General features: G+C 36.5%; 1 protein-coding gene across 2 annotated transcripts; it reads left to right on the top strand.

The window, feature by feature from the left end:
- The first annotated feature begins 397 nt into the window (after positions 1 to 397).
- Positions 398 to 16822, top strand: LOC306855213 (cell division control protein 42 homolog). Of its 2 annotated transcripts, none has more exons than XM_079393724.1 (6): positions 398 to 513; positions 9750 to 9892; positions 10088 to 10160; positions 10557 to 10666; positions 12260 to 12457; positions 15488 to 16822. In XM_079393724.1, exons 2-6 carry the CDS (start codon positions 9788 to 9790, stop codon positions 15575 to 15577), a joined length of 576 nt encoding a protein of 191 aa, XP_079249850.1. In that variant the 5' UTR covers positions 398 to 513; positions 9750 to 9787; the 3' UTR covers positions 15578 to 16822. The 2 variants fall into 2 exon arrangements, with proteins under 2 accessions (XP_079249850.1, XP_079249851.1); XM_079393725.1 differs by having other exon boundaries at positions 13247 to 16822.
- Positions 16823 to 26764: the final 9942 nt, after the last annotated feature.

Genomic DNA, 26764 nt, shown 5'->3' with positions numbered 1-26764 from the left:
GCTATTGCAAAGAATTGCAAAACAATATATAAATTATATCAACATATACGTAATTAAAATAAGATATGTTTTTAAGCATGTTAAGTATTAAACATATTAAAAGGGAATTATTTTAAGACATCATTTCACATATCTAATTTATTATAAATATTAATATTTTATTTACATTATTATCACAGTTTGTGTAAAACTAATTAATTAACTTGTAAATGGCAAATTACTTTTTTTTTTTGACAAAATCCTGCTTTATCTTTTCTCCCTCCTTGTTAATGAAATATTAATTGAACCTGAAATAGAACGATGTTTAGCTAAGCAAGTTTACTAAAATGAAATGATAAAACTTGCATATATTGTGTTAGCTTTGCATTTTTCAAAAAATCCTTGAAGTTCTGTCTGTAATGAAGTGTGATGGAGTGACGCAGCGTCGCTCGCGCCCCTGTTCTTCAGTTCTGGAAACCCCGCGCGCGCGGACCTGCCAACGCCCGGCGCAGAGAAACAAACAGAAAGGATACGGTGAGTGCCAATGACGCTCTAAATATTAACTAGACTTTTCTTCTTGTAATCTAAATCAGCGATTGACTTGGTCCAACATCGAGTTATGTATGAATGTATATATTTTGAATGGGTATTTAACGAATTAAACTTGTTATATGGCACCGGACGGCAGTTAGCACAGGCGGCTAGCTGAGGCTGAGGAGAACCGGTCAGATTTTACCATAAGCGCTTTTACAATTATCATCTTTTTTATCGTATCACATAAATTCTGTTCTGTATAAGTTCTACGTAAGGTCTGTGTTAATACAATAATTAATATTTTTTTTGTCTGTGTTAAATAAGCCATTTCTGGCTTTCAATATGTCATCCTTTGCAGTCGCCTGTTGACGACGGATAACTGTCATTTATTTATATGTTCAGTTAGCACTTTATAGCTAATTAGTCTTAAATGCAGATTGAAATATTGTGGTTGGATTGCTATAAAGGGATTGTGCTGTGAATGCTTATTAAAAATCTTGTTTTGGTGGCCTTCAGTGGTATAGCATCATTGGAAATTCAGAAAAGCTGTATGTATAATATATATATATATAACATATACATGAAATCAGTGCAATATCATGGCCCTATATGTATAAAGGTTCATGTTATTGCACTAATTTCATAATTTGAGTGGTTCTATTGGTTGGAAGGTACTAGTTGACCATTGTTTCCTGTTGATTTGTGTCTTTTTTTAGCACTGTTATTAACTTATCTGCTGGTTGTAGGTTGTGAAAATAAAAATAAAAGCATTACTAATGGATATTTGCATCCAAGGTACTGCTTTCGTTTGATTTCTTCATTTTAGACTGAACGAAGTACCAAAACAGTACTCCCTCTCAGTCTCAGATAAATTTGTTTGGTAGAGAAGGACGCAGCATCATTTTTACTTGCATCATTATGTATTTTGCAACAAGTTCACTTTTACTTCTGGTCATTGAGGAAATGCTTTTCCTGCCACACATGAATCATTAAACTATCACAAGAAGAAGGCAGGACTTGCATGAGAAGAATGGACGAATACAGCTAATCTATCCCACTGTTTTATAGAATAAATAGGCGATATTCAAATTATTTTTTACTTTAATTCTTACTGTAAAGGTACATTTAATGTTCTAATGATAAGTAGTACCATTTGGTGGGTCTCTAAAGAATAGCAACCAGCAACAGCTTTCAAAGTAGTCTATTTAATATGTAGGATGGATCGTTATTTATGTTTTTACATAACAGCTGTTCATTCTCAAGTGCGAAATGTGTAGCTAGAATTAGACAGGCTAGCAAAACAGGTTGGCTCACATTTACATTATTAATGTTGCTAACAATAAAATAGTTATAGTACATTTCTATTGCAAAACTCTTGTATTTACTATATTGTCAGATGCTGAAATAAAATGATTCCACATTATTTCTGCGTTTTATCACGCTGTTTATGCATAATGTATGCATATAATATAAGCTCATCACCCATCACGTCTTTGTAAACCCATTTCTAATTTTTAAAAAAATCTCAGTTCTGACTTTTAATCACAATTCTGACATGTTTCTTGAAATTCTGAGAAGGAGAACTCAGAATTGCAAAATACAAACTTAGAATTCTGAGCAAAAAGTCAGAATTGCGACATGTAAACTCGCAATTGAGCGGGAAAATGTTTATAATTCTCAGTTTATATTTTGCAGTTTTGTGTTCATATCAGAATTGCAAGAAACAAAATCCAAATTGTGAGATTAAAAAGCTGCAATTACCTTTTTATTCCATGGTGAAAAGTCTTTCATGCATCTCAGACTAATTAAAGGAAATTATTACTGTGTAAATGTAACTAATTGTCTATAACAAGCATTACTGGTCATTCAATCCCATATGCCTGCAGTGATGTTATTAATTTTATGTATGTGTCATCATATAAATGGCTGATGATGCATGGTCAAATATTTTCCACCCCAAAAATCAGGGTGGATTTGGGGAAAAAGAAGAATTAGAGGTGAGACTGATTCAAGTAGGCTTGTCCAATGTGCCCTGGTTTTAAAGAGCACGGATTTACTGTCTAGGTTTGCACATGAATCAGGATTATATTGCTTTACACAGTCTAGAGCTTGAAGGAAATTGAAGTTTGGCCTTAATACAGTTATTTCCAGTACACCACTTTTTGTTTGTGGGTTTTTCACTGGCTGTAGAATGAGGTCAGGCCTTGCATCCGCAGATTGCAGTGTGCGAGGGGAAGGAAACAGCCGGGATGGGCTTCCATCTCCTCGTCCTGACCATCTGTGAGCTTGAAGGATCACCCGCTTACTGCTGCATAGCTCTGCAGAGGCTTAGCTCCTGCTCAGGCGCGGCGCAAACAGCAGGAAATGGTTCTCTCAGTCTCGCGGTCCCCTGCTTCCCCTCTACACACCAGAGGAAAAGGCTGCTGCTCAACTATTATTTCTGCCCCCGTGTGTCCTCTCCACACGGTTCGGGTCTGTGTGGTGTGGATAGTGCTTTAGCATACTGACCCGCTGTACGATATGCAGAAACTGGTGACGTTATGCTTGAGTTTAAAGCCACATTGACCCACAATCAGAACAGAGGAGGGGCCGTCAGAGGGGGGAATTTGAATGTTTTAAATTTGATCTGTATCAGAAATTAAATAGCGCTTGTTTTCCTTGATGCTTTGTGTTTGCTATTGGTTGCGAAATAACTTTATTGTATTCAAAAACTCTTTACAGTGTGTATCTAATATTCGCATTAACGTAATTGCAGACTGTGTCGTACTAGCTTGAATAACTTATATTGTCCAATTTTATTTTTGTTTTAGAGGCCAATTTGTCAATTAGACGCATAAAGTTGTTTACATGGTTATACAAGTGGTTTTTACACATTACAAATGTTATTGCCAAATTTATATTCTCAAATTTTAGTAAAGATGCCACTTGTGGCGCATTCACAGATTAGCTAATTTCCACTGTATGACCATTGCAAAAAATAAAATAAATACAAATAAAAAATGAAACAAAAAAGACATCTTAATATTTTAGACCTTAGATGGGTTACATTTTTCTGTTAATCAACTACTGGGTGCACAATGTGCAGATTGCGCATGTGTGATATTTTAGTCCTTTTTTTATGGTTAATTATTCTAGGAAACATTTGAATTATCTTCGAACATGGTCAAATTTTCACACTAGCATGTCAGAGACTTGAGTTATGAGAGAATATGAATAGTTGAGCACTTGAGGTTGGATGTAGGTTGTCCTTAGTGTAGTTTTGCATGAGCAAAATATGAGTGTTCTAGGGATCACTTCTAGGGATGTGCGGGTCTAGTCGACTAAACGGTACAGCTCCTGCTAGTCGACATTGAAAACAATAGTCAATTACACGAAAGGATTTTTTTTAACAGTTCATTAAACAAGAAGTTAATATTAAGTGACTTATATTGTCTGACTACAACACTTTTGCCTTGTTTTGCTCTATTTCATCAACGAAAATAGTTTCAAACATTCTCCATTCAAACACAGCGGTGTTTTGTTTATGAATGAACTGCGTAAACTAATCTAGTTAGTCAGTGGGTGCTTTCACACCTGCCTCATTTAGTTCTGTTGAATCGCACTAGAGTTCGTTTTCCCTCTTGGTGCGGTTCGTTTGGGCAGGTGAGAAAGCAGCAATCACACTCGGGTGTTCACCAAAAGCGGACCAAACAAGCGTACCGAGACCTCCTTGAAGAGGTGATCTCGGTACGCTTTCAAACGAACCCTGGAGCGGTTCGTTTGTGGTAAGAAAGCAATCCGACCCAACGAACCAAGCGGTATCATAATTAATAACGGGAAATATGTTATATAAAAATCAGCAGTCAGTGTCTTTTGCGTCTAGCAGTCAAGCGCTTTGAGTACCCAGAAAAGTCAAGTCACCTTTGACAATGTAAATTGTGTCAAAGCAACTGCACAATATCAAAAAAGGTTGTCAATAATGTAAAATTAAAAGATAAAAAAAAGCGCTATATAAATGTAACAAATTATTATTTTGTGAATGCAAGTGAGAATTTGTGAGAAACTTGATTTTGTTAATGAGAATATTTGTTATTGCAATTAACCAAACCAAAGAGCACCTCTTCATATTAAAATGTTGTGTAATTAATTACTCTTCTCCGCACATTACAAGAAGGCTGTCCTGACGAAGCCTCGATTCCTGCTCGCTGTAACTGCATTATATATGTGTATATATATCTCACTTATATTAAGTAACTTATATTTACTTTATATATATATATATATATAGTGAAAATATAATTCTATATAGATGGATATGTTAGAGAGGAATGCCAGCTACATTCGTTTTGCGTTTGTCAATGTTGCCGTGTGAAAGCGAACCGCACCAAACAAAAAAAAAATCAACATTGTATTTGGTCTGGACCAAAGCAAGTGAACTAACGGACTTTCCTGGTGTGAATACACCCAATGATTCAATTACCCATTCATGAAGACAGTCAGTCACGTACTTCATTCCTGAATGAATCAGCCGTTCAAACAAATCAATTAAATTAATGATTCAGTGATTAAAATCAGCGACATACCGCCACCTACTGGCAGTTTAGTTTAATTTTTAAATATCTCTTCTGTTATTTAAATTTAATATTTCTACATTCAAAATTGTATATTTAAAACGGAGCACAATCGCTCCTAAAAAGAAAAGTCAACGTAGAGCTCTTCTTTAAGGAGTTCCGTAGTACCCGTCATTTTCTTTCCGTACATGGTATTGGGATGTGGCGGATTGCGGAGGGAGGATCACAATACCGGATTAACATCGTGATGTCTTTCAGCCTTCGGCGATGGACAGTAGTATCGTCTGTCGGCCCAACCCTATTATGGTAAATGCGCGGGGATAGGGCTGAGTCCATTCGGAACTACGGGAGCCCAGAGGTGAGGGTCGGTGGATGTTTGTTTTAGTATGGTTTCTGTTTTGGTTTTCAAAACTAATGTGAGACCAGTGAGGTGCTAATTCGGCGAGAGAAGGAGCCAATAAAAGGTCCGTACACCATACTAATCAAGCAATTACAACTGTTTATTGTTGGTACACACAGCTGATATCAATAATACTGATACTGATTATAAACAAATGCATAAAATTGATAATCAAATCATAACCCATTCAAGAAAGATAATCATAAAACAGTGCATAATATAAGAATGATCATGAATAAAAGATAATATTTGTGAATGAATAATACACTAACTTAAGCATACACTAAAACTAAAACCCCAAGCAAAAGTATTATAACCAATATACAACCTCAGAACTGTGCTTTCATCTTCACTCTTCGGTGGACTGGGGAGCTCGTTTCAGTCACAGTGGAAGACCAACACCTGTTCGAGAATGCCAGGCGACGTATACTTAAAACACGGCTGAGCTTCCACCAAAACTGAAAGAAACCCCATGTTTTATACGTCAAAATTAGGTGCGGGTTAAGAACAACCCTCCAAGTGAGAGAGGAAGCAAGTTGATCAGGCTCGATCCCCCTCCCAGTTGGGTGCACTTTGTATCAATTACAAAAGATGAACCATTACTCAGCAATATTTCAGAGGTTTCACAATAAGTATATTGTGCCAGAATTCTGCACTCAGTACATATCAACGTCAAGATGTAACCAAGTCCTAAACACGTTGTTCTTTCTCAGGAGATAATGATGTTGTTTTGCACCAGTTGCAACCTTGAATGTATCCCCCCCTAGACTTTCAGTCACTAAATGTTTATCCGTTGAGCGTACCACAAAAAAACAACCCATCTCTTACAATGTTAAAGAGAACACTGATTTTCATTCAAACAAGTCGATGCAAACTACACATTCGATAAAATCGATTTATCGCCCAGCCCTAACTACAGCCCGTTGCTGTGGTCTGAGATCCCATCCATGCCATCTATTCCTCTAAACGAAGACCCACTTCGGTGGTGGTGTGGGGTTTCCAGGCTCTTTTCGAAACTGTCTGCTTGCTTGTATTTGTCTCTTTGCGTGCCTGTGACTTCAGTTCCTGCATTGCGCTTTTTATTTTTTCAATTGCAGAATCTCTTCTAGTCCACGTTAACATCTTAAATTCACTGAACAAATGTGCATGGTCTGAGTAAGTAAAATGAGCATTGTTTTGTTTTTAGACAATACAACCGACATGAAGTACATTTTTAAAAGCCGTTTTAATGCTATTCCTTTAAACTTTCCTATTGTTTTTTTTACTTGTTTTAATGTTGGCTAACGTTATATGAAAATTAAGAATTCTGTCAGTCTATTGATTGATTTTTCTGATCTGAATAAATAAGCTATGCACTGGTTTATGTTGAGTGTATGCTTCCTTTTTTTCCTGTTTAACGACCGCTTAAAATGATAACGCAAGGCAAGCATACGGCAATATTCATGACCTATTTTTAGCAGAATTCGTTGAGGGATTTGACAGTGTGATTCAAAGTTTAAGTATTTCAAGTGTCGGCTGTTATATAGATACGTGCAGTTTTTTTTCTTTTGCCATTTTTTTTTGAGGGTTTCTAGGTTTTAGACTAGTCGGATACAAAACTTAGTCAAATTAATCGTAGCGCACATCCCTAATCACTTCTAAGATGAGGCTGTGTGTCAAATCACAGTGTGCGTTTTTTGCTAATCTTCTAGTATGTGTACTACAGATTACCTAACAGATTTTAAACTCAAATTTAAAAAAGCACTGAATTGCTCCCCACATTTTTCCAAGCTCTGTCTCGCTTTTGTTTTGGCTTTTTTTCCAAAAAGTGTGCTGTGTAAAAATGACAGCATGCGCTTCGTCCGTGTTAAAAAGTGAACTGCTGATCTGCGTTAGTGTAAGAATATATTGTTGGTATTGTAACAGTCTGAGTGGAGAACAATCTTGTAATTGATGCACCTAGTCTGCAATCAGAACACAAAACGCTGTTAACCTTTTAAATATGTGCGATTTTCAGTCTAGTAGTATGCATTTTGCTTAAATCTGACAAGTTTCAGGCTTCAGTTGTTTCCATCAGCTAGGTGGGTAATAGAAAAGCCATAATGCATTTAAATGAAACCATTTCTTAGCCATTGCACATACCATTTCTTCAATGCATGTAATATGAGCCAATCGCATGCCAGACTAATTAAAAGACATTTATTACTGCACAAATGTGAGCCAAGGGTGTGAAATTGATTTGAATGTGACTTATTCTCGATTATGCAGCAGTTAATGGGGACTGATTAATTTTGCACATTTTGTGTTGATAGCAGCTAAGCTTGTTACAGTTTCTAATGTGGGTGTTTTATGCTTGCAGACCAACAACATATTTAGTTTCTAACACTGAAAAATCTGTGTGAGAAACTTCATTTAAGAGATTAGGTCTTAAATCTGTTTTGGTATTATACTGACAAATTGAGATGTTACTAGGGTTGTCACGATACCATAAAAATGTCTTACGATACTATACCAGCTGAAGTATCACGATACCATGCAGTATTGTGTTAATTTAAAATTAAATTCTACAAAATGAATAAAAACTTCATAAATAAATAGATGTAAATGAAAACAGACAATATCTTTCTCTGAATAGTTAATGTGAATGAATGACTGGCTATTGTTATCCATGAAATGATCTAAACAAAACTCATCTTAGCACTGCACAGAAGCTGCACGAAGAGACATTTAGATGTGGAATTTATACATTTAGACTGCATTTATAATTGCATAAATAATGTTATGATATTAATATTTTAAATGCTAAATTCTGTATATAGAAATATGTTGGAAAATAATGGAATATGCCTACTTTTAGATGGGAAACTTAAAACGGCCAGCAGGTGGCAGAAGTTCGTGATTGAATCACTGATTCATTCAAACAATTCTTTCAAAACGGCTGAATCCTTCAGGAGCGAATCAAATGACTGTTTTTATGAATGGTTTAGTGAATCAGTGATTTGCCGATTTGGATTCGAACACAGGAACTAAACAAAAACAGCACTCTTGCTCATGTCATATTGCCGTACTGTCAGGAATTTTTTTTTGCTTGCAAATCTTGACATTTCCAAGTTTGCAGCATGTATATTAAAACATAACATTATAAATGAATAAAAATATATAATGACTGATAAGAACCAAGTGCAAAGCCGCTATGTTGATGAATGGAATTGCATTCGTGATCGCAAAGATGCTTCCAAAATTGAACTATTACACCTGTTCTAGAAGTGGTCAAATGAATAAAACTGCGAGAATACTTTCTTGTAAGATATTATGATGTTGAATAAGTGATGCTTGAGCTGCTGTTTTAAAATGACATCAGACGGTCTGAATCAGACTCTTTCTTCTGATAAACTGCAGCATGAACAACGGCGTGCAAGTGCAACTTCTCATTGCAAAGTGAACTGAAGCGTCGGGAAACACTCAATACCATATAAAGCGTAGCCTATACACAGACTACTACACGAGCACACCAGAAAGACATTTGGCAATCAACTTGTAATGTTTTTGCTGGCATGCATGTTCAAACGAACGTTTTAAACAGTGTTACTGCCGTGCATACAACATATCTTACGGTACTACCGAATGGATGATACTACAGTTTAAAAAATGCAATGGCACCACGGGTATTTTTAAGCTTTAGTTTCGCGATAGTACCGTTGTATCGTGCAACCCTAGTGGTTACTGGTCATAAAGTATTTCTACACTGCTTAAAGTCAACTCAAAGTATTTTTAATTCAAATATAGTTCTGTTACAAACACAGCTGTTGCATTTTTGAATATTTCACTACACTTTGTCATGTGAACAACTTTAAGTGAGTTTAGTTTAGTAACCAGTTTGATGGATTTAGTGAAAAACTTGTAACTAGCAGTTCGTTCAAAGCCATTTGATCATGAATCTTTCAACACTGTTTGTGCTGTATATTTGTTTTGCGGTGCAGGTACACTGATTTAAATCATATGGTCAGTTCTTCAGAGCATACAGTAAAGGAGAATTTAGCCCTGCTAAATACAGTTCCCGCTCTGAATATTGCTATCACGAATGATCCCATTTCCTCATTTACTCTTTCTGCTCTCCCTCTCTATATATGTTATAGAGTGCAATAAAGATTTGCTAAAAATATTTTGGCTGTTTCTGTGGTTGTATCTGTATTTTACTCTGCACATGTGATAGTAGTGGGCATAGAGATGTTGTGTAATACACGTGCTTAAGTGACTCTTTACATCTTCTAAAGTGTCTCATGTGAATGCTTTGTCTTTCATTGCAGATCTTGAATGAGAACAGTGGATTTGTAAAAGCACAGCTATGCAGACGATCAAGTGCGTCGTTGTTGGTGATGGTGCAGTGGGGAAAACCTGTCTATTAATCTCCTATACAACTAATAAATTCCCCTCCGAATATGTACCAACGGTGAGTATCGTTTTCCGGTTCCTTTCATGTTCCCTTGTATTATTGAAGTCTCATGTCTTGACCTGTCATGTTTATCATTATTATTATTTTTTTTTTTCCTGCTGGATTTCAGTGGCTGTAATCCTTTTATTGTATGAAAACAAACAAATATGTTTCCTGAATGTACAAAGAACGCTTTCTTTGCTCTGCTTACAGGTCTTTGATAACTATGCAGTTACGGTTATGATTGGTGGTGAGCCGTACACCCTTGGGCTCTTTGACACTGCAGGTACAGCACAAATTACTTCATCATTTTAATTTATAGCTTATTAATTAACGTGCATCATCATTAAGCTTTAATGAAACCTGTTTGACAGTAGGAAGTTCTCTGACTTTTAGAGTGTCTGTGATGGTGGAACTCATAGGCTGATGGGGAAAAAACATCCATGATGATCATTGTTATAGAAATTAGACCTCAGCTGCTTTGGATCATTCCACACATTCCTGTGGAGGGTGGTTGATCTTGAAACTGCTTTTTCTGGACGATTGTGGGACCAGAGTTTTTTTGCTCTGTATGTGTTCAAATGCACCATGGGCAGCATGACTGAACGACGTCGATTGGCTACTCAGAATTGCAAATGCACTCTTGGTTTTAATGTATCCTTTCATTTCCATCTCTTTGCAGGTCAGGAAGATTATGATAGATTACGACCCCTGAGCTACCCTCAGACAGATGTCTTCTTAGTCTGTTTCTCAGTTGTTTCACCTTCTTCGTTTGAAAACGTCAAAGAAAAGGTGAGCTTGAATCATTTGAACCTCCCAGGGAAATGCATTTTTTCCCTCTATTTTTGATGTGACATGGTCTCTGCCTGTAGTCCAAAATGATCACCTGCAGTGTTTCTCCACAAGATTTGATGAAACTATTGGGGTGGACCTTGGTCCTTCTAGAGGGATTCAGGGACATACAACGTTTTGTACATTTTGAAGTTAAATGCATTAATCTGGTGCACTTTGAGATTTTAAACTCCAACCCATTTTCATTGTCCAAATTTGGTGCACTTTGAGATTTTAAACTCAAACCCATTTTCAGTGTCCAAATTGAACGGAATACAAAGTCTTGTACCTGGACTTTAAAGTGGACTCCAATCTCTTTTTACTTGTGGTAGTGTCTCAGTCTGTTATGTTCACATTGGTGTTATAGAAAGCTAGACAATTTTAATATAATTATTTTACTTTTAAATTATTAGTAGTAGTAATTAGGGGTCGAATATTCGCAGGGTGTTATGATCATGCCGTTTTGGCTATATGGGGGTTCTCAAATGTTACATAGAACTACCGGTTTTCTCCCAATAAATTAATATACAGCCTATTAAGATAATGCTGCAAAAAAGAATCTGAAAAGGAAGAAGCTTTAAATAAATATTTTAACGTGAGTAAATAAATCCAACCACCCCTATAGATTTAAATTTGACTTTCCATAATCCGTGACTAGGGATGGTTATCGTTAACATTTTATCGATACCGATACTGCTTAGTGATAACAGTATCGATAAGTACCGGTATCGGTACTATTCGATACTAATACATTTTCCCTGTGTGTTAACGTCAGTAATTATGACCGTCAAATGTCTGACTTGACTCTTGGTAATATATTTTGCCCCGCCCCCAAACATATGATGATTATGAATCGGCAAGATTCTTAGTCGGGGACACCCCTATTAGTAATAGGAGTACTAATGGTAGTAATTGTACTGTTTTTAAGATGGTAATATATTACTACTGTAATGTATTTTCACTCTAAAATGTATGTAAATAAATTAGCTTTATAGTAAGTATTACGTTAAGGAAACTTACTATACAAGAGTTAAACCATTGAGCTGTTATTTTGGTGGAAGGTTTACTAATGCGTCACATTACAAATCTAGTGAACTACTGTAATCACTTGTCCATGAATATGTCCATGAAATTATGCGAATGTGAAAATGCATATCTGTTGCATTTCTAAATGATTCACAAGCTAATCACTTGAGCAAAGTGTGTTCTTCGCTTTGAAACATGCTGCACAACAGCATTATTTAAATTGCAGCATTTTGCAATTTCATAAGGGCACTATGCCATATCACGCTTTTGATTTTATTTTGTTTGCCATTCCTTGCCAAAGCAGTAGCGCAAAACACAACGTCAAAGACATTTTATGTTATGAGAAGTGTAAAAATGTTTTTGCTTTTATGAAACTGTGGCGGGCCATCATAGTATTAATGGGAAACACTGATCAGCGATTTTGTTAGTAAGTTTTCAGTCTGGTCATATTGGTTCTTTACTAGTTACAGAACAATTACACAAGTTGGTTGGAAAAAATGGTCTGATCCTTTGACCTTTGTCCTACAGTGGGTACCTGAGATCACGCACCACTGTCCAAAGACCCCCTTCCTGCTGGTGGGGACGCAGATTGATCTGAGAGATGATCCTTCTACCATCGAGAAGCTTGCCAAGAACAAACAGAAACCCATCACTCCGGAGACAGCAGAGAAGCTGGCCCGTGATCTGAAGGCTGTCAAATATGTGGAGTGCTCCGCTCTGACGCAGGTGAGTGAGGTCTCACGCACAGCACACAATTGTAATATGTTCATGAATGTGTATCATCTACTTTATTAACAGAAACTGTCATTTAACATGCCAAAATATCCTCAGTAAGATGTTTTTCAAGTCATTCTCAGTGGTTAGAAGAAGTGTCCTGATGAAATAGGATTAAGATTTGACATTTGATTTTTGAAACAGTCTTCCAGGTGTGTTGTATTTATTTATATATTTATTTCAATTTATGTACTGTTTACGTTAACAAGAAAGTGGAAGCTTCGTAGCATTTGGTCAGAGGCTCAGAGACTTGGTGACTTGTTTGAATTTTTATGTTTTTATAAATTATCTTTGGTTTGTCATCAGAGGTTGATCTGTCATTACCAGCAATTCTTCTTGTTGCTTGCTAAAATATAATTTATGCAACTGCATAGGTGATTTTTTTTTTCTTCTCTCTTTCACAATAAGACCAATAATGTATTTTAAAGTAGCTATTATGGTTTTATTTTGTTTATGTTTGGCACTTTAAGCCTACCACACTAATTTATCCATTTTCATTATTTGTTAGTATCATCCACTGGCCTGTCTGGCCTCTGCACCTGTAGAGTTACTACTTGGTGGTTCTTTGTGTGCAACAAGTTCTTCTACAAGCAGCTTCTCTTCCTCATTAGCTGCTTTTCTCTGTTGAAATTTGCTAGTTCCTCTCTTTATATCTCACCTCTTCTCTCTCTTTCCCATCTGTTTTCTGTAACTGCTAACATTGGTGCTTTATTCTGTTTCCCTTCCCTTCTGTGTTCATAGCGAGGTCTGAAGAATGTATTTGATGAAGCTATCCTAGCTGCCCTCGAACCTCCTGAAACGCAGCGAAAACGGAAGTGCTGTATATTTTAAACCTCTCTCTTTCTAACGCCCCACTCTTCCCCAGATGTTTGCTGCTTTCTTTAGTTACCTCTTGCTCCACAGAAATGACAAGTTTCCCAATTTCTTAAGTGACATCATAAATATGTATCCTGTTTCACCAATACTAAAGGATTTTCTTTTGCTATTTTCTTTTTTTCTACTTTTTTTGCTGGCTTTGGAGACTGCTATCTACAGATTTTTATTATTATTATCATTATTTGCACTTTCGGTTTGAAATTAAAAATCTGGAAGTTTACAATGAAGGGTTGAAAATATAGTTTTTTGCTTTAAGTACTGATATGTTGCTTTAGACATGAAGGTTCATAGTCTTTATTTCATTGTTGGTGTTAAGAGCAGACAAAGGTAAAATAGTTAATTACTTTGCTGCTCAGTTTATTTGCAAGAAACATTATTCCATATGTCAGTGTATTTATTTTGTACTGCAACAATTGTATCATATAAAGTTAATTCTAAACTTAACGTATGGCTACAATTTGCAATTTGGTGCCATTCTTATCCTTACAGCGTCTTGAGAGTTTAAATGGCTTAATATAATCCTGTGAACTGATTTGTGCCATTAATAAAGGACAGCTGCAATTGCCATTACTTAATGCGTCTCTCATCAATTAATGCATAATGCTGTTTAAAGAGTAAATGTGTTTTTAAAGGGTTGTTTTTTTAAATATCCTCGATCAACTTTGATGCCAACACTAACACAAGACTGTTATACATTACCCACAGTGTCTTTTTGCACAAAGCTTAATCCACAGCTACCTTCCACCAGTTGTTTGTGAATAAGTCCTTTTCACTATGGCTCACACAGTGGGGCCTTGTCACAGAATTCATTTGAGACATGCTAACAGAGCACGGCTGGACAATAACTTCTCAGGCTACTCTTCTGAGGACAGTTTTCTCACACAATGCCATACTTATTGTTTCCAAGTGCCCAGCAGTTCCTCCTTGGCTCCAATCTGGGCATGTGCACAGAAAAGTGTATTGTACATGTTCTCTCTTGATTTAGCTATCACTTGAGGTGTTTTGTCAAAAATAATGTGAAATTCTTATGAAAGGGTTGTTTTTGCTCAGTTCGCCCAGATGAGGGCAGTCTTGTAGCAATTCCGCAGTGCAGGTTGCATTCTCTTGCAGACCATTTGTCCCTGTGAATGTTTGTTATTTCACCCAGAGGCCTGAGTTTCTGTTTGACAAGCCCTTCACCTCACCTTCGGTCTCTGAGCCTGTGTTTGCTTGCACTTCCACTTTCTTGTTTGACACCTTGTGTTGCGCCAGAATGACTGCACAGCATGGTTAATTCAGTTGGTTTTTCAGTTGACTGGGTTGCAGAGGAAGTATTAAAATTTGTTTACATTTTATGAAATTGGCCAGCCATCTGAAATTTTAATTTTTAGGTCATTAGCGGGCCCACATGGAATATGTGTCTGCAGAATTGGTCATTAATAAAATTTGACACATCCCACATGGCTAGTCCACCCAAAAATGAAAATTGTCACCATTTACTCACGCTAGTGTCATTCCAAACCAGTATGACTTTAATTTTTCTGCAGATATTTTGAAGATTGTTGGTAACCAGTTTAATTTCCCATTGACTTTCATTATATGTGTAAAAAAAAAAAAAAAATGGAAATCAATGGGAACTGAAACTGGTTACCAACAATCTTCAGACTATCTTCCAAGTTTAAGTATCTTCCAGTTTAGGGTGGATTATTCTCCTTGCTTTTAGATACTAGTAGGAGTACAACACTCTTTTTCACAGTTTGAAAAGATATTTTGCCTTTTTGAAATCCATTTAGCAGATTTTCTTTCAAAATAAACAGTAAATGCATCCCAATTGATTATTTTCCTTTTTTTAGCTTGTTCCTAATTGCCGTTCTTAGTTGCTTGGTTCACTGTAAATATTACTTTGTTATAGGCATTTCCTACTCATTTAAGTTTAGTTTATGCTGCTTATCCATTATTTTTACGATGCTGTTCTTATATTTTACATTTTCAAATGTGCAAAATCATTGAGTCATGTTGCATCTGGCAGAAGTGATTTTGTTCCTAACCCACCCATTGATTTTCTTTTGTTTGTCTGTGCGCTGACCCATGTTGAGTGTCCATCTCTCCCTTGCTTTGTGTTCACAGAAAGGCCTAAAGAACGTATTTGATGAGGCGATTTTGGCAGCCCTGGAGCCCCCAGAGCCCAAGAAGAGGCGTAAATGTGTGCTTCTATGAGCGCCCTGTTACACATCTCTCCCCCTCCCTTCTTTGCTCTGCTAAGGCTGGTCCACAGCTTTACACTCTAAAAAGCAATGTGTAAAAGAAGTGAATTTAAATATTTGCTCTGCAATAAAGATATAAAGAGTACCCAGCATACACATGCACATACACACACAACAAAAGCCACACACGACCCACATTAATATAAAAACCTAGAGGGCCTTTTCTAGTTTTGATTCCAGGGGTCTTCTGTACTTCATGGTGAGATTTATTGGAGATGCTGCCTTGGTTTGCCAGCCATTTTTTGACATTTAAGTGGGATAACGTAACATACAGTAATAGCATTGCACAGGCACTCTTAGTCGCTAAAGTCTTAAGTAGGTTCAGGTTGTATTTCTTTCCATTGTGCTGTGCAAACATAGTACAGTGTACAAATTGGCAACCGAATCTCTCTGACCTGATCCGAAACGTCACTAGCCTAAGAAATAAAATAATTATTATATTTGGAGATGTTCACGAGTCTGCCGTAATCCTTCTCGACACCCTCGAACAACATCACCTGAAATGCTTAGAAATAGCTCCTTATTCTTTGCCAATATTCCCATTTAATATGCATTCAAGTCAGTAGTCCTGTAAATGGTTCAGTTGCTTTCCGTGTATAATTTTGACTCCTCATAAAAACAATTGGTCTATCTCAAGCAGGGAACTTTCTAACAGTGTTAGCAGAACAAGTGGTGTGTTCTAATGCGTTGCTAGGGACCATGGAAGCATTTTTCCAGAACTTGTGATGCATGTAGGTAAGCCTCCAGGTTCCTTCTGATAGGTGAGCGTTAATAATAATGTAAGCTGACAAAAGTTGTTGTAGGCCCCAGTTGTTTTTATTTTACCAAATGTTTTTTGTTGTTTTTTTTCTTTGTGATTTTTTTTATTTTTATTAATTTTGTTCTCCTCAAAGGTGCATTTCACTCCTTTTTTAGGAGCTGAATCCACAGCAATTCTCTGATCCACTTGTGGTTTTTAAGAAAGAAATCATGCAACAGTTGAATGTTTATGTGGTAGTGCAAGATAACCTCTCTCAGAACCAAGTTTAATAGTGCTACACAGGTGGATCAGAGTTGATTTCCAGTCTGTTTCCCCTCCCTAGTTATTTGTTTGTTTTTGTTTTGGTGTAAACCAAATGATCTGTATGAAGTCTCTCCTTTGTACTGTATATGCATTCTTTTGAGAAAAAAATATTAAACGTATACCTTAATTGCCTTTATCATGCTCCAATCCTTTTCTTAAGGTGCATTGTAAAATGAACATTGATCTGAATCTTTACTTAAAGGAACACATACTTTTTTAATTGATAAGCAAATTTGTTCATGAATTTTCCTTTTTCCCCAGCCTCAGCAGTTTTTGGACTCTGGACTATAGTTGTTGGTCAGTGTGATAATTTCTGCCAGCAGGGTATGCTGTGTGTCCAGATAGGTAAAGGATACCCTCTTCATCAGTAATCTAGCAGTGAAGGCTTAGTGAGTATTTTTCAAAATGCATTCACATGGGAATCTCTGTTACTAGGTTTTACCTGTATAAGATCTGTTTAATTAATATTTTATGCTCTTACTTTCCTGGCTGTAAATTATTATTAAATATCCCATTTTAGCTCAATCTATTGTTTTTAGCACACAGTCTTCTTAAGATTTATAGATTACGCTGGGGTGGATGAGTTAACACATTCCTTGAGTGTTTTACGTGATGGCTGTCAGTGTGCACTTGTGTTAAACAGCCACAGAAAACCATTAATTATGAACTGTGGAATGAGGCAGCCTTTGTTTGGTTGGTGAGGGTGTCCACCTGCACGGCTTTACTCATTATCAGCATCATTATCAGTGTGTAGGTTCAACCGACTGACAACTTTGCCATTACACCGATGCAGATGATGACTGTTATGAAAACATCACCAGCTGTGTTGCCGTCATCGGGTGAGTCTCACGAGAACCTGTCAAGAAGCTGCCCGGGTCGTGTTTCAATCCACAAATCAAAAGGAAGAATTAAGACTTATTGTTATATTGAGTTTGTCTATTTTAGGTCAGTTAAGATTTTTTTTTTCTTGACATTTTCATCGCAGTCAAGCATGTTTTCTAGTCATTATCCAAATGTTAATATAAATTCACCATATACTACATAGTAAAAACTATGTAGTAATGTACAATATCACAGTTGTTGTTGAACTTCCCACAGGTCAAAGACGAAAAAGGCTTTTCAAGCATCTTAACAATACATATTTAATAGAACTTTAACACAGAAATCACTGAAGACACCCACTAAATTGTCATTCAGTATACCAAACAGTTCATATACCCAAAATATTGTCAGTATATTATCGTATTAAATCATATTTTGAACAAGAATCATTAGATGGCTTTAAACTACTCTATTTAAGGATCTCAGTGCAGCTCCCAAAAACTAATTATTTGTCATTTTAAATCTCTACCCATCTTTGCCACCACCCTTCAAATCACCAGGTTTTACCCATTTGTCAGCCAGAAGTTTTCAGTTATTTAAAACTAAATTTAGTATGATCACTTATTCTTTTTTTTTTTTTTTTTTTTATACCTTAAGTACGTCAGAATAGATGATGTTTCATTTTACGTAAACATCCGTTGCGCTGAATGACGAAACATTAGACACTTTACTTGCAATTAATATGCTTTCTATGTATATAAAATCACTTGTAAATTTAATTTGATGTGGACCTTAAAATAGGATGTGTGTGTATATATATATATATATATATATATATAGAGAGAGAGAGAGAGAAAGTTAGGTACTATTGTGCCAATCCAATTTTTATAGGTCTGTTCTTCAGGGGTGTGGACTCGAGTTAATTGACTTGACTGGGACTTGAGTCCCAAATTTGATGACTTGCTCGCCTCATCATCACCGTGACTGCTGCTGTTAAATGCTAAACATATTCCTCACTTCTTTTGTTTGTCCGACACTGAGGTGCACCATAAGTGACGGATCCGCATCCCGCCACGACCCTCGCAGCTCTACAAACTCCATGTGCTTTAATTTTCTTTTTTTTTTTCATTCTTTTTGTTCAATTAGTTGCATATTTTAATTGCATGTGCATTTTATTTTATTTAAACCTCCATTAAGTTTAAAGTTAAATCAAGTTTAAGTTAAAGCTCATAATCAAGATTTAAATCTGAGTTTAAAGTTATGGTGCAAATATTACTTAAATCCAGGATCAACATGATGGGTTAAAATGTAAACCTGCATATTGTTAAAGGTTTAAAATTTGTTTCAAAATAATTATTAGATAAACCTTGATTTAAGATAGATTTCAAATTAATCATTGCAAAAAAAAAAAAATGCTATAATTTGAAGAAGAAATAGCGGCAATTGGCCTAATGATCATTTAAAATATAATTTGAAGAAGTGTTTATTTCACAAAATGATTTGTGAATTGTAGTCTATATATGCAATATACTAAATTTCTCTCTCTCTTCACCAGGCACTCATTTCACTTTTATTTCGTTCTGGATAAATAATTGAATTCACGTGTTGTAAATCAGTCTGTATAGCGCACAGCCCCTAAATTTAGCGAGCAACTATGCATATTATAAACTTAACATGTAACGTACAACATTTTGTCTTTGTTACTCTTAGTTATAAAGAATGGTAGCATTTTTGAATGACTGCATGTCTTCATGAGTTTGTCTGCATCCATATTGCAGGTTTCCTCTCACATGTAAAGTTTGGTAGCAGTTACTTCTTCTAGTTCTTTCAAAGCAGTTCTTTCTGCGTTTCTGCTCACGTGTTTTTGAATCTGTTTCATTGAGGTTCCAAATAATGGCTCATTGGCTTAGATAACACCTTATGCACACATGCAAAGTATTGCAGCTGTTATTTCTATGAAATTTTGTCTTTGCTATTCTGTTATATATATTTATTTATTTTTTGTCCTATTTTGGCACATTATCTAAACTGAACTTGAGTAGTTTTACTAAGGGCACCCATCTCACATGAAATTAAAACATATTCTACCCGACTTCCTGATATAAATTTGATATGGTAATTAATACTGAGATACTAATTTGGGCGAAGAGCACTAATGACTTGTTTAAGACTTGAAGCTAAAAGTTGAGGACTTGCAACTCGACTTGGACTTGTCTATTTTGACTCGGGACTTGGGACTTGTCTGTCTTGACTCGGGACTTGATTTGAGAATTGAATGCAAAGACTCGAGACTTACTTGTGACTTGCAAAACAATTACTTGGTCCCACCTCTGCTATTCTTTCAGTTTCTTTACTTGGACCCTTGGTTTTAGAGGCCTTGTGCCTTAAAAGAAGGTAAGCTTTTTTCTCCTCTTAAGACATGTCTCTGTGTTTCCTGAGCGTGAACGTTTGTACTCAATGACTTGTACACGTGTATCCTCAGAGGTGTGATTTGAGGTCAGTGTGATCCTATGCAGGTCTTCCCCATCACTTCATGCTTTGTACTCGCAATTTCCAGGTGGATGATTTTGAGATGTTAAACTTTTATCCGAGAATAGGGGTGATTTGTCATCTGGGCAAGACTTAAACAGATTGTCCAAGCTCTCCGCTGCTTTTGGATCTCCTCTGTCCTAAGTGGGAGAGCTGCAAAGCTGATTCCCATCCAAAGCAAACACTAGGTTTGACGTTAGTTTCATTGCCCTGCCATGCTCTTCTTGGAGAGTGTTGTGATGTCTCCCGCAGGATGGCATGTCTCTTCATCATGCCTGAAGGGCCAATTAAAGCCAAAGGCTAAACCTAGAAGGCCGCAAAAATCGCATAATCCTCAAAAGACCCATAAATATTAGCGGTAGAAGTGACAAACCCAATTCCATGTCTTTCAGGGATGGTGTTGTCAAGCTTAAGTCTGCACAGCGAGAGATCAAGCCGCAGATAAGCCAGAAGAGGGCTGGGTTGGAGCCTCAGATGTGCCAGTCAGTGTGGGATGTGTTGAAAGGTTAGGCTGTGGACTGCGACTGCTATGAGCGTTGAAATATTACAGAGTCTTAAATCAAAAACCCACATCCCCTGCTCCCCACCACCCTTTGGCCATCTGTAACGTGGCAACAAGCAGAGCTTAAACTTGAATTCTGTAAGAACACGCAGGCTGTCTTTATGTTGGATCGGCTTTTGGAACATCTTAGTCTCTCACACTTGCTTTTTCCCTAGTCTTTTTTTGGAACATGAAATACAACTAATGCTAGTCTTTGGGTTTGGATAGTCAAGTTTAGGCTATATATGAATAATATGATTTTAATGTTTATTTTCACTCACACCTTAAACTGCACTCAAAATATAAATATTTTTAAATTTAAGATTTACATATGAATTGCGTATTAAATTTCCATCTGTTTGGGTTACACAGTTTTAACAAACTTAATGTGATGTATATTTGGCAGTGATACTTTAATGAAACGATAGATGCGTTTTTGTAAAAAAAAATAAATCAATATTTAAAATCAGCATGAGAGACTGCCTCTCCGGCAGATAACATAGGATGCTGGCGCAGTGCATGCATGTGTGTGTCTCACAAAAACCAACGTTTGTTTACACCCGCTGACTGCAATGATAGAGCTTAGAAGAGCCAGAACAGTTTTTAATATAACTCCGATTGGATTCGTCTGAAAGAAGAAAGTCATAAACACCTAGGATGGCTTGAGGGTGAGTAACTGACAGGATAAATTTCATTTTTGGCTGAACTAACCCTTTAAACCAGTCATGGAGATGCATCTTCTCTAGATTGATCCTCTGCTGTGGATCAGACTGCAGACATGAAGAAATCATCTGGCAGCATTCTGTGATCAAAGATGAAAGACGTTTGATTTATTAGCTTATTCTTTACACCTGCTCTTCTTCAAGCTATAGGTTTTTATTGTCTGATTTAGAATACACATTTCCCTTCTTTCTTCTTTCATGAAGATCTTTCCTTGTGACAGGCCATGTCTGGTCCAGCTCCTCTTGCTGATCAGATCCAGGTCATAGTCAGTTGGATAATATCCGCATGCCATCATGAATAGGAGGATCCCTAGAGACCACACTGTCATCGGCTTGGCATGATATTTGCCGTTAACGGTGACCTGGTGGACAGTACGCTTTTGTGCTTTGAGTCCAGTCATTAATTCTGAGGAGATATGGGAAAAAAAAAAAAAATAATAATAATAATTTAAACCTCAAATCCATCCTTGAAGCAAGTCGCTTCGTAGACAAATCCAAATCCTCCTTGACCCAGCTTGTTGCTGATTTTAACGTCTGCAGATGCGGCCTATTGAAAGATAAACAATTGCACGTTTCTAAGTAAAAACGTACTTAGAAATTTAAATGCCTTAAATTTCTAAGTACGGTCAACATACTTAAGTCGCTTCAAATTAAATTACACTAAACTGACTTAAATATTAGTTGAATCTTGTATAACTTATGAAAAAAAAGTTGAAAATTTATTTAAAAACATTTATATTATTTAATGTAAAAACACAGTCATGACTTACAGATCATATAATATTTTTTACAGTAATTCACAACATTTTCTAATTCTTATGGATTTATTATTCTTACCCTTGCTTGGGACGTCCTGCTCCAGCGGTTCCTCAACAGCAGGGTGGACTTTAGAAGCTGGAGCTATATCAAATCAAATACATCAGTAATATATCACATACTCAAATTTGAGTGGTTCTTCATTTTGGGGCACATTTGACTTGATATCTTAAAATAAAACTTTTCTAAACACTGAATCGATTTGTCTAAACTCTAACTTACTGACCGGTTTGGTAATGATACCTACAGATCATGCTCTGGTCAAAAACCTTTAATTTAATTTCTGTGATGTGTGTGATGATGGCAGCAGTGTTTTAGGACCATGATTATTTATTTTAAAAAGGAAGAAGAACGGAATCAGCCTAAAGTTAAAACAGGATATGTTGATGTGGTTGTACCATCGGTAAATGTCCGATATGATCCGGCTTGAACCTGGTACTTTTTCTCAGCGGCCTCTTTATGCGGCGAGGACCACATCCAGGAGCGCTTCTTTTTCTTTTCCTCCTCTCCCTCTCTCCCTCCTTTCCTCCATCAGTACCACTAGTAACAACAGGCATCTCATTAATCTGATGAGCATGATGGTTCTCTGTTGTACACTCCTTCTCAATAATTTTTTCCAGTCGTGAAAGAAGTTCCATGATGATAATATTTGTCACTCGATAATAGTCATATAGCAATCAATCAATCAGTCAATACTCTGAAACTTCAACCCACAAAATGAGCAAGTGAGTTCCAAGCCATTAAAAAGACGAGATGTTCTAAATGTGATGTCATAAACTAAAGGTGCTGATGAGAAAGATTATAAAAAAAAACAAAAAAAAAATCACGTGGTCCCTTCTATATCATTTTATTATCCGTGGTTAAAATTCATGTCTAATTTCATTAGACTTGAAGGAATATTATAACTTGCTGTATCTTGTACATCGTGGTATGTAAATATAGACACTAAGGCAGGACTGCTTAGTTGTTGACACCTTAAAGCGATAAAGAAATATAAATGAATGAGAAAATACAGGTCTTAGATACAGTGCAGAAACTGCTTGCGATTGAAATATTTAACGGCTGTTTTACGAACTTCCTTGAAGTACCTAAAGATTATAAATTAATTATATTTGAAGATTATAAATAACAAATCTGAATTTCCTACTTTTACAAAAATAGATATATTCTCAAACCATGGCAAAAACAAACGTGTACAGAATTTAGTATATTTAATTTTATGATTATCTATTAAAAAAATCTGCTTTTTTGAACTCCTAGACCAATTGTCAGATCTTCACTGAACTTTGCAGCTCTAGACCTTTTTGGCAAGATGTTATCAAAATAAATTAATACATTCATTTAGTAAGCAGATTTAGCAGTTTGTTCATTTGGAGGGTAAATCATTTTGAAGAAATATGTTTAGTTTCATGACTTTTTGATGCTCAACATATAGACAGAAACCAGTTTGGAAGCATCTGCAGCCCAAAAATTATTTTGTTTATTTTTGGTTTTTTTGGTAATTGATTGTGAGAATTGTAAATCCTACAGCACATTTTTTCAGTGTATGTTTTAAGTTCAGAGAAGCCAGCAGTGGCTCCTCTAATCCTTCAGTTTAGTTTATTGTGACACGCCAGTTCACTCATGGTGTTCAGATACATGTCGCGTCCATGGGCCACCTCCTTCAGTCACCGCTGCGTGAATAAGAACCCCTCAGGTGTCTTGGGTGTCCCATCTATCCATAAACCTTCAGCTTATCTGTTGACAGCCTGTACCGTCTGCTAAGCGGCTCACCTCTCTGACCATACTTCCATATCATGGATGCAGAACAACCATGTCCAAACTAGTGATACCAGCATGCAGTCGCAGTGCAGGTGGCTGGGAAATCTCAGTTGGTAAGACTGTATAGCTGAGGTTGATGGATTAAGTGTAAGGCATGTTTATGGCCATATCCTCTTTTTTTTTTTTTTTTTTTTTTGTATTTGTGATCTCATGACAGTCCCTGCACCTGCGGATCTGATATTTGGCCACATGGAAAGCACCTCCATAGTTTTAGTAATTTCATCACCTCTGAGATATGTGGATACAAATTTAGATTCCTGACTGCTGGGCAGAGGGGGTTTGCATCAGAAGGCCTTGTGTATCACTGCATGATGGATGAGCCAGTGTAGAGGAATTCTCTGTGGTTCATGCTCAAACAATACTTTGCACTGAGCCGCTGCCCCAGCTTGAACCTTAAAATCCTTAATGCTGCTCCCAATGACAACCATTAGTATTTTCCTTAAAATCGGGATTGTTGCGTGTAATGGTGCACTAAGTAATTAATCGTCTTTTTCGTTCCACCTCCTTCAACCTAAACCTAAATGAATATGTCAAACAAAACTAAAAATCCAGGAACAGGAGCAGATTTGGAGAAATTTAGGTTCTCAATAGATCCTCTGCAGCGAATGGGTGCCGTCAGAAAATGAGTCCAAATTTCATAGTCCATAATAATGCATGAAAAAGTCCATCTCCTGTTTTTCTCTCAAATCAAAATCCACCAACATTTTGATTTAGAACTCTTTTGCACTGTTTTGGCTTGTTAACAGTGCTTGATCGGTGCATATTTCTCTCCTGATTCAGACCATTTTTATTCACTAGTGAAAGCAATATTATGGATAGAGGACAGAAATAGAAAACACTGTTTTTCACTTCGCAAGATATTAACTGATGGACTGGAGTGGTGGGGATCACTGTGATGTTTTTATCAGCTCTTTGGACTCTCATTCTGACGGCACCCATTCACTGCAGAGGGTCCATTGATGAACAAGTGATGTAATGCTAAATTTCTCCAAATCTGCTCCGATGAAGAGACAAACTCGTCTATATATTGATTTGATTTGCTTGATTTTAGTAAATTTTCACAAAATTTTAATTTTTGTGTGAACTATTCTGTTTGGTTGTTGCCTTAAATTAAGTATAATCAAATCAGCTGTGCAACTTTGTAGTAGATTTCAAAAATTGAGTTGAATATGTTCTTATGATCATCTCTTTTGTAATGAGGGAAATCGATAGTTGGCAGTAATGGGTGAACTTTTTTAGTGGAATTCTGAAATGCATGAGGAATAATAATTACCGCTTGATTCTACACCAGTGCTTGGTATCGGGATAAGGACTTTGTGAGGGCCCCGGGTCATTGCACAACCTGAAGCTTCACAAAAAAGTGAAGAAAGAAGGGGGGAGGAGTATGGCAACTGTCATCACAAACAAGAAACATCTGTCTCATTTGTGTAACTTGTTTTCTTTTAATATGAGAAGTATGTTGGTAGAGATCTGTGAGTTTTGAGGAAGGCCTGGGAGGAGAGAGGAGCGCTTACATTTATCTTTTTTTTCTCCCCATTTCACTCCTGGAATCATTCTTCTGGACCGTTGGTGAACTTGTGCCTTTGTCTGCAATCACATCCACTTCTCATGTCCTCTAAGGTGAGTTTAACTTCTACATAATGAAACTTAACAGTTTTGACTTTACCATTTTTTTTTACTTAGAATATATATACATGTATGTAAATTATGTGTGTGTGTGTATATGTGTATGTTTTGTTTTTTTGTTAGACATTGACACTGACAAAACACTTAAAATATATGTATAAATCTATTAATTAAACTTGTATAAAATGCATAATCCTTTTGCCTATATGTACGTAAATAAATAGCATATTTGTCATTCACTTTAATGTCTTGGCTAATCAAACAAATGTTACTGTGATTACTTCAGAGACCAAAGTCATATTAAAAGTAGCTGAAAGGCTAAAGCCCCTGATCTTTGAGTTCCTTTATTGAATTGTAGGTTGATAATTATGTTATGTCCCTGGAAAAGCCTTTCCAAATATTAAATTACTGTGTGGTATTTTCTATCAAAGAGGCGGTGACAGGGCCATTCTGTTGACAGGATTAGATTTCTCAGTGAAATCTCCCTCAAGCACATTTTAGATCTATTCTCATACAGATTTTTCCACATTCATGCCTGTATATTTTTTCCCCCAATAAGCCATAGGAGAAATTTCTTACAGCCACAGACAGTCGTTCTTTCCTAGGTGTGTTTAAAAGTCACACTGAAACATCCATGTTGGTGAATCATGTGTTTCAAAACCACGCAGCACGAAATGGCAGCGAATAAAAACAGTTGTGTTTTAGGCCCCAATATCTCTACTCCCTTAAACACAGGATGTGCTGGATATTATGAGGATTTTGCCATGATTTCTCCAGCCTGCATGCACAGATATGCCCCCTGCTTTAATTTCCCGGTGCACAATAAAAGGCAAACCCTCCGCTCTTCAAACCACCTCTTTCTGTTCCTCAAAGCAGCTTATTAGTAACAGACATCAGTATGACCAAAGAATGGCAAAGAATATGGAAGCAGACATTAAAATGTACATATAAAATGAGATTGTGGGATTGTTTTGTACTATAGTGATGTGCACGTTCTCACGCTTTTCCAACAACTGTAAAAAGCCAGAGGTGGCTTAATGACATATGAAACATAAATTAAAGGTAAAATGTGTCAGCTCGGTTGAAAGGAAAACCGGAGGGTGTAATCTACCCGTCGACTGTTACGACAGCAAAGTTAGGCCCTTGATAGGGTAGACAGTAGTATCCTACAGCAAGGGTGGAGCGGTGTAGTCTGTGGTG

This window comes from Barbus barbus (genome assembly GCF_936440315.1).
Source record: "Barbus barbus genome assembly, chromosome: 35".
Classification (NCBI taxonomy): domain Eukaryota; kingdom Metazoa; phylum Chordata; class Actinopteri; order Cypriniformes; family Cyprinidae; genus Barbus; species Barbus barbus.
Note: the sequence above shows the minus strand (reverse complement) of the source record. Positions and strands in the feature narration are given on the sequence as shown.

Excerpts from the sequence above, each read along its gene's own strand:
- LOC306855213 (XM_079393724.1), top strand. The coding sequence starts at position 9,788 with ATGCAGACGATCAAGTGCGTCGTTGTTGGTGATGGTGCAGTGGGGAAA. Across the intron at positions 10,161-10,556 it reads TGGGCTCTTTGACACTGCAG|GTCAGGAAGATTATGATAGA; the intron begins GTACAGCACAAA and ends ATCTCTTTGCAG. Across the intron at positions 12,458-15,487 it reads AGTGCTCCGCTCTGACGCAG|AAAGGCCTAAAGAACGTATT; the intron begins GTGAGTGAGGTC and ends TTGTGTTCACAG.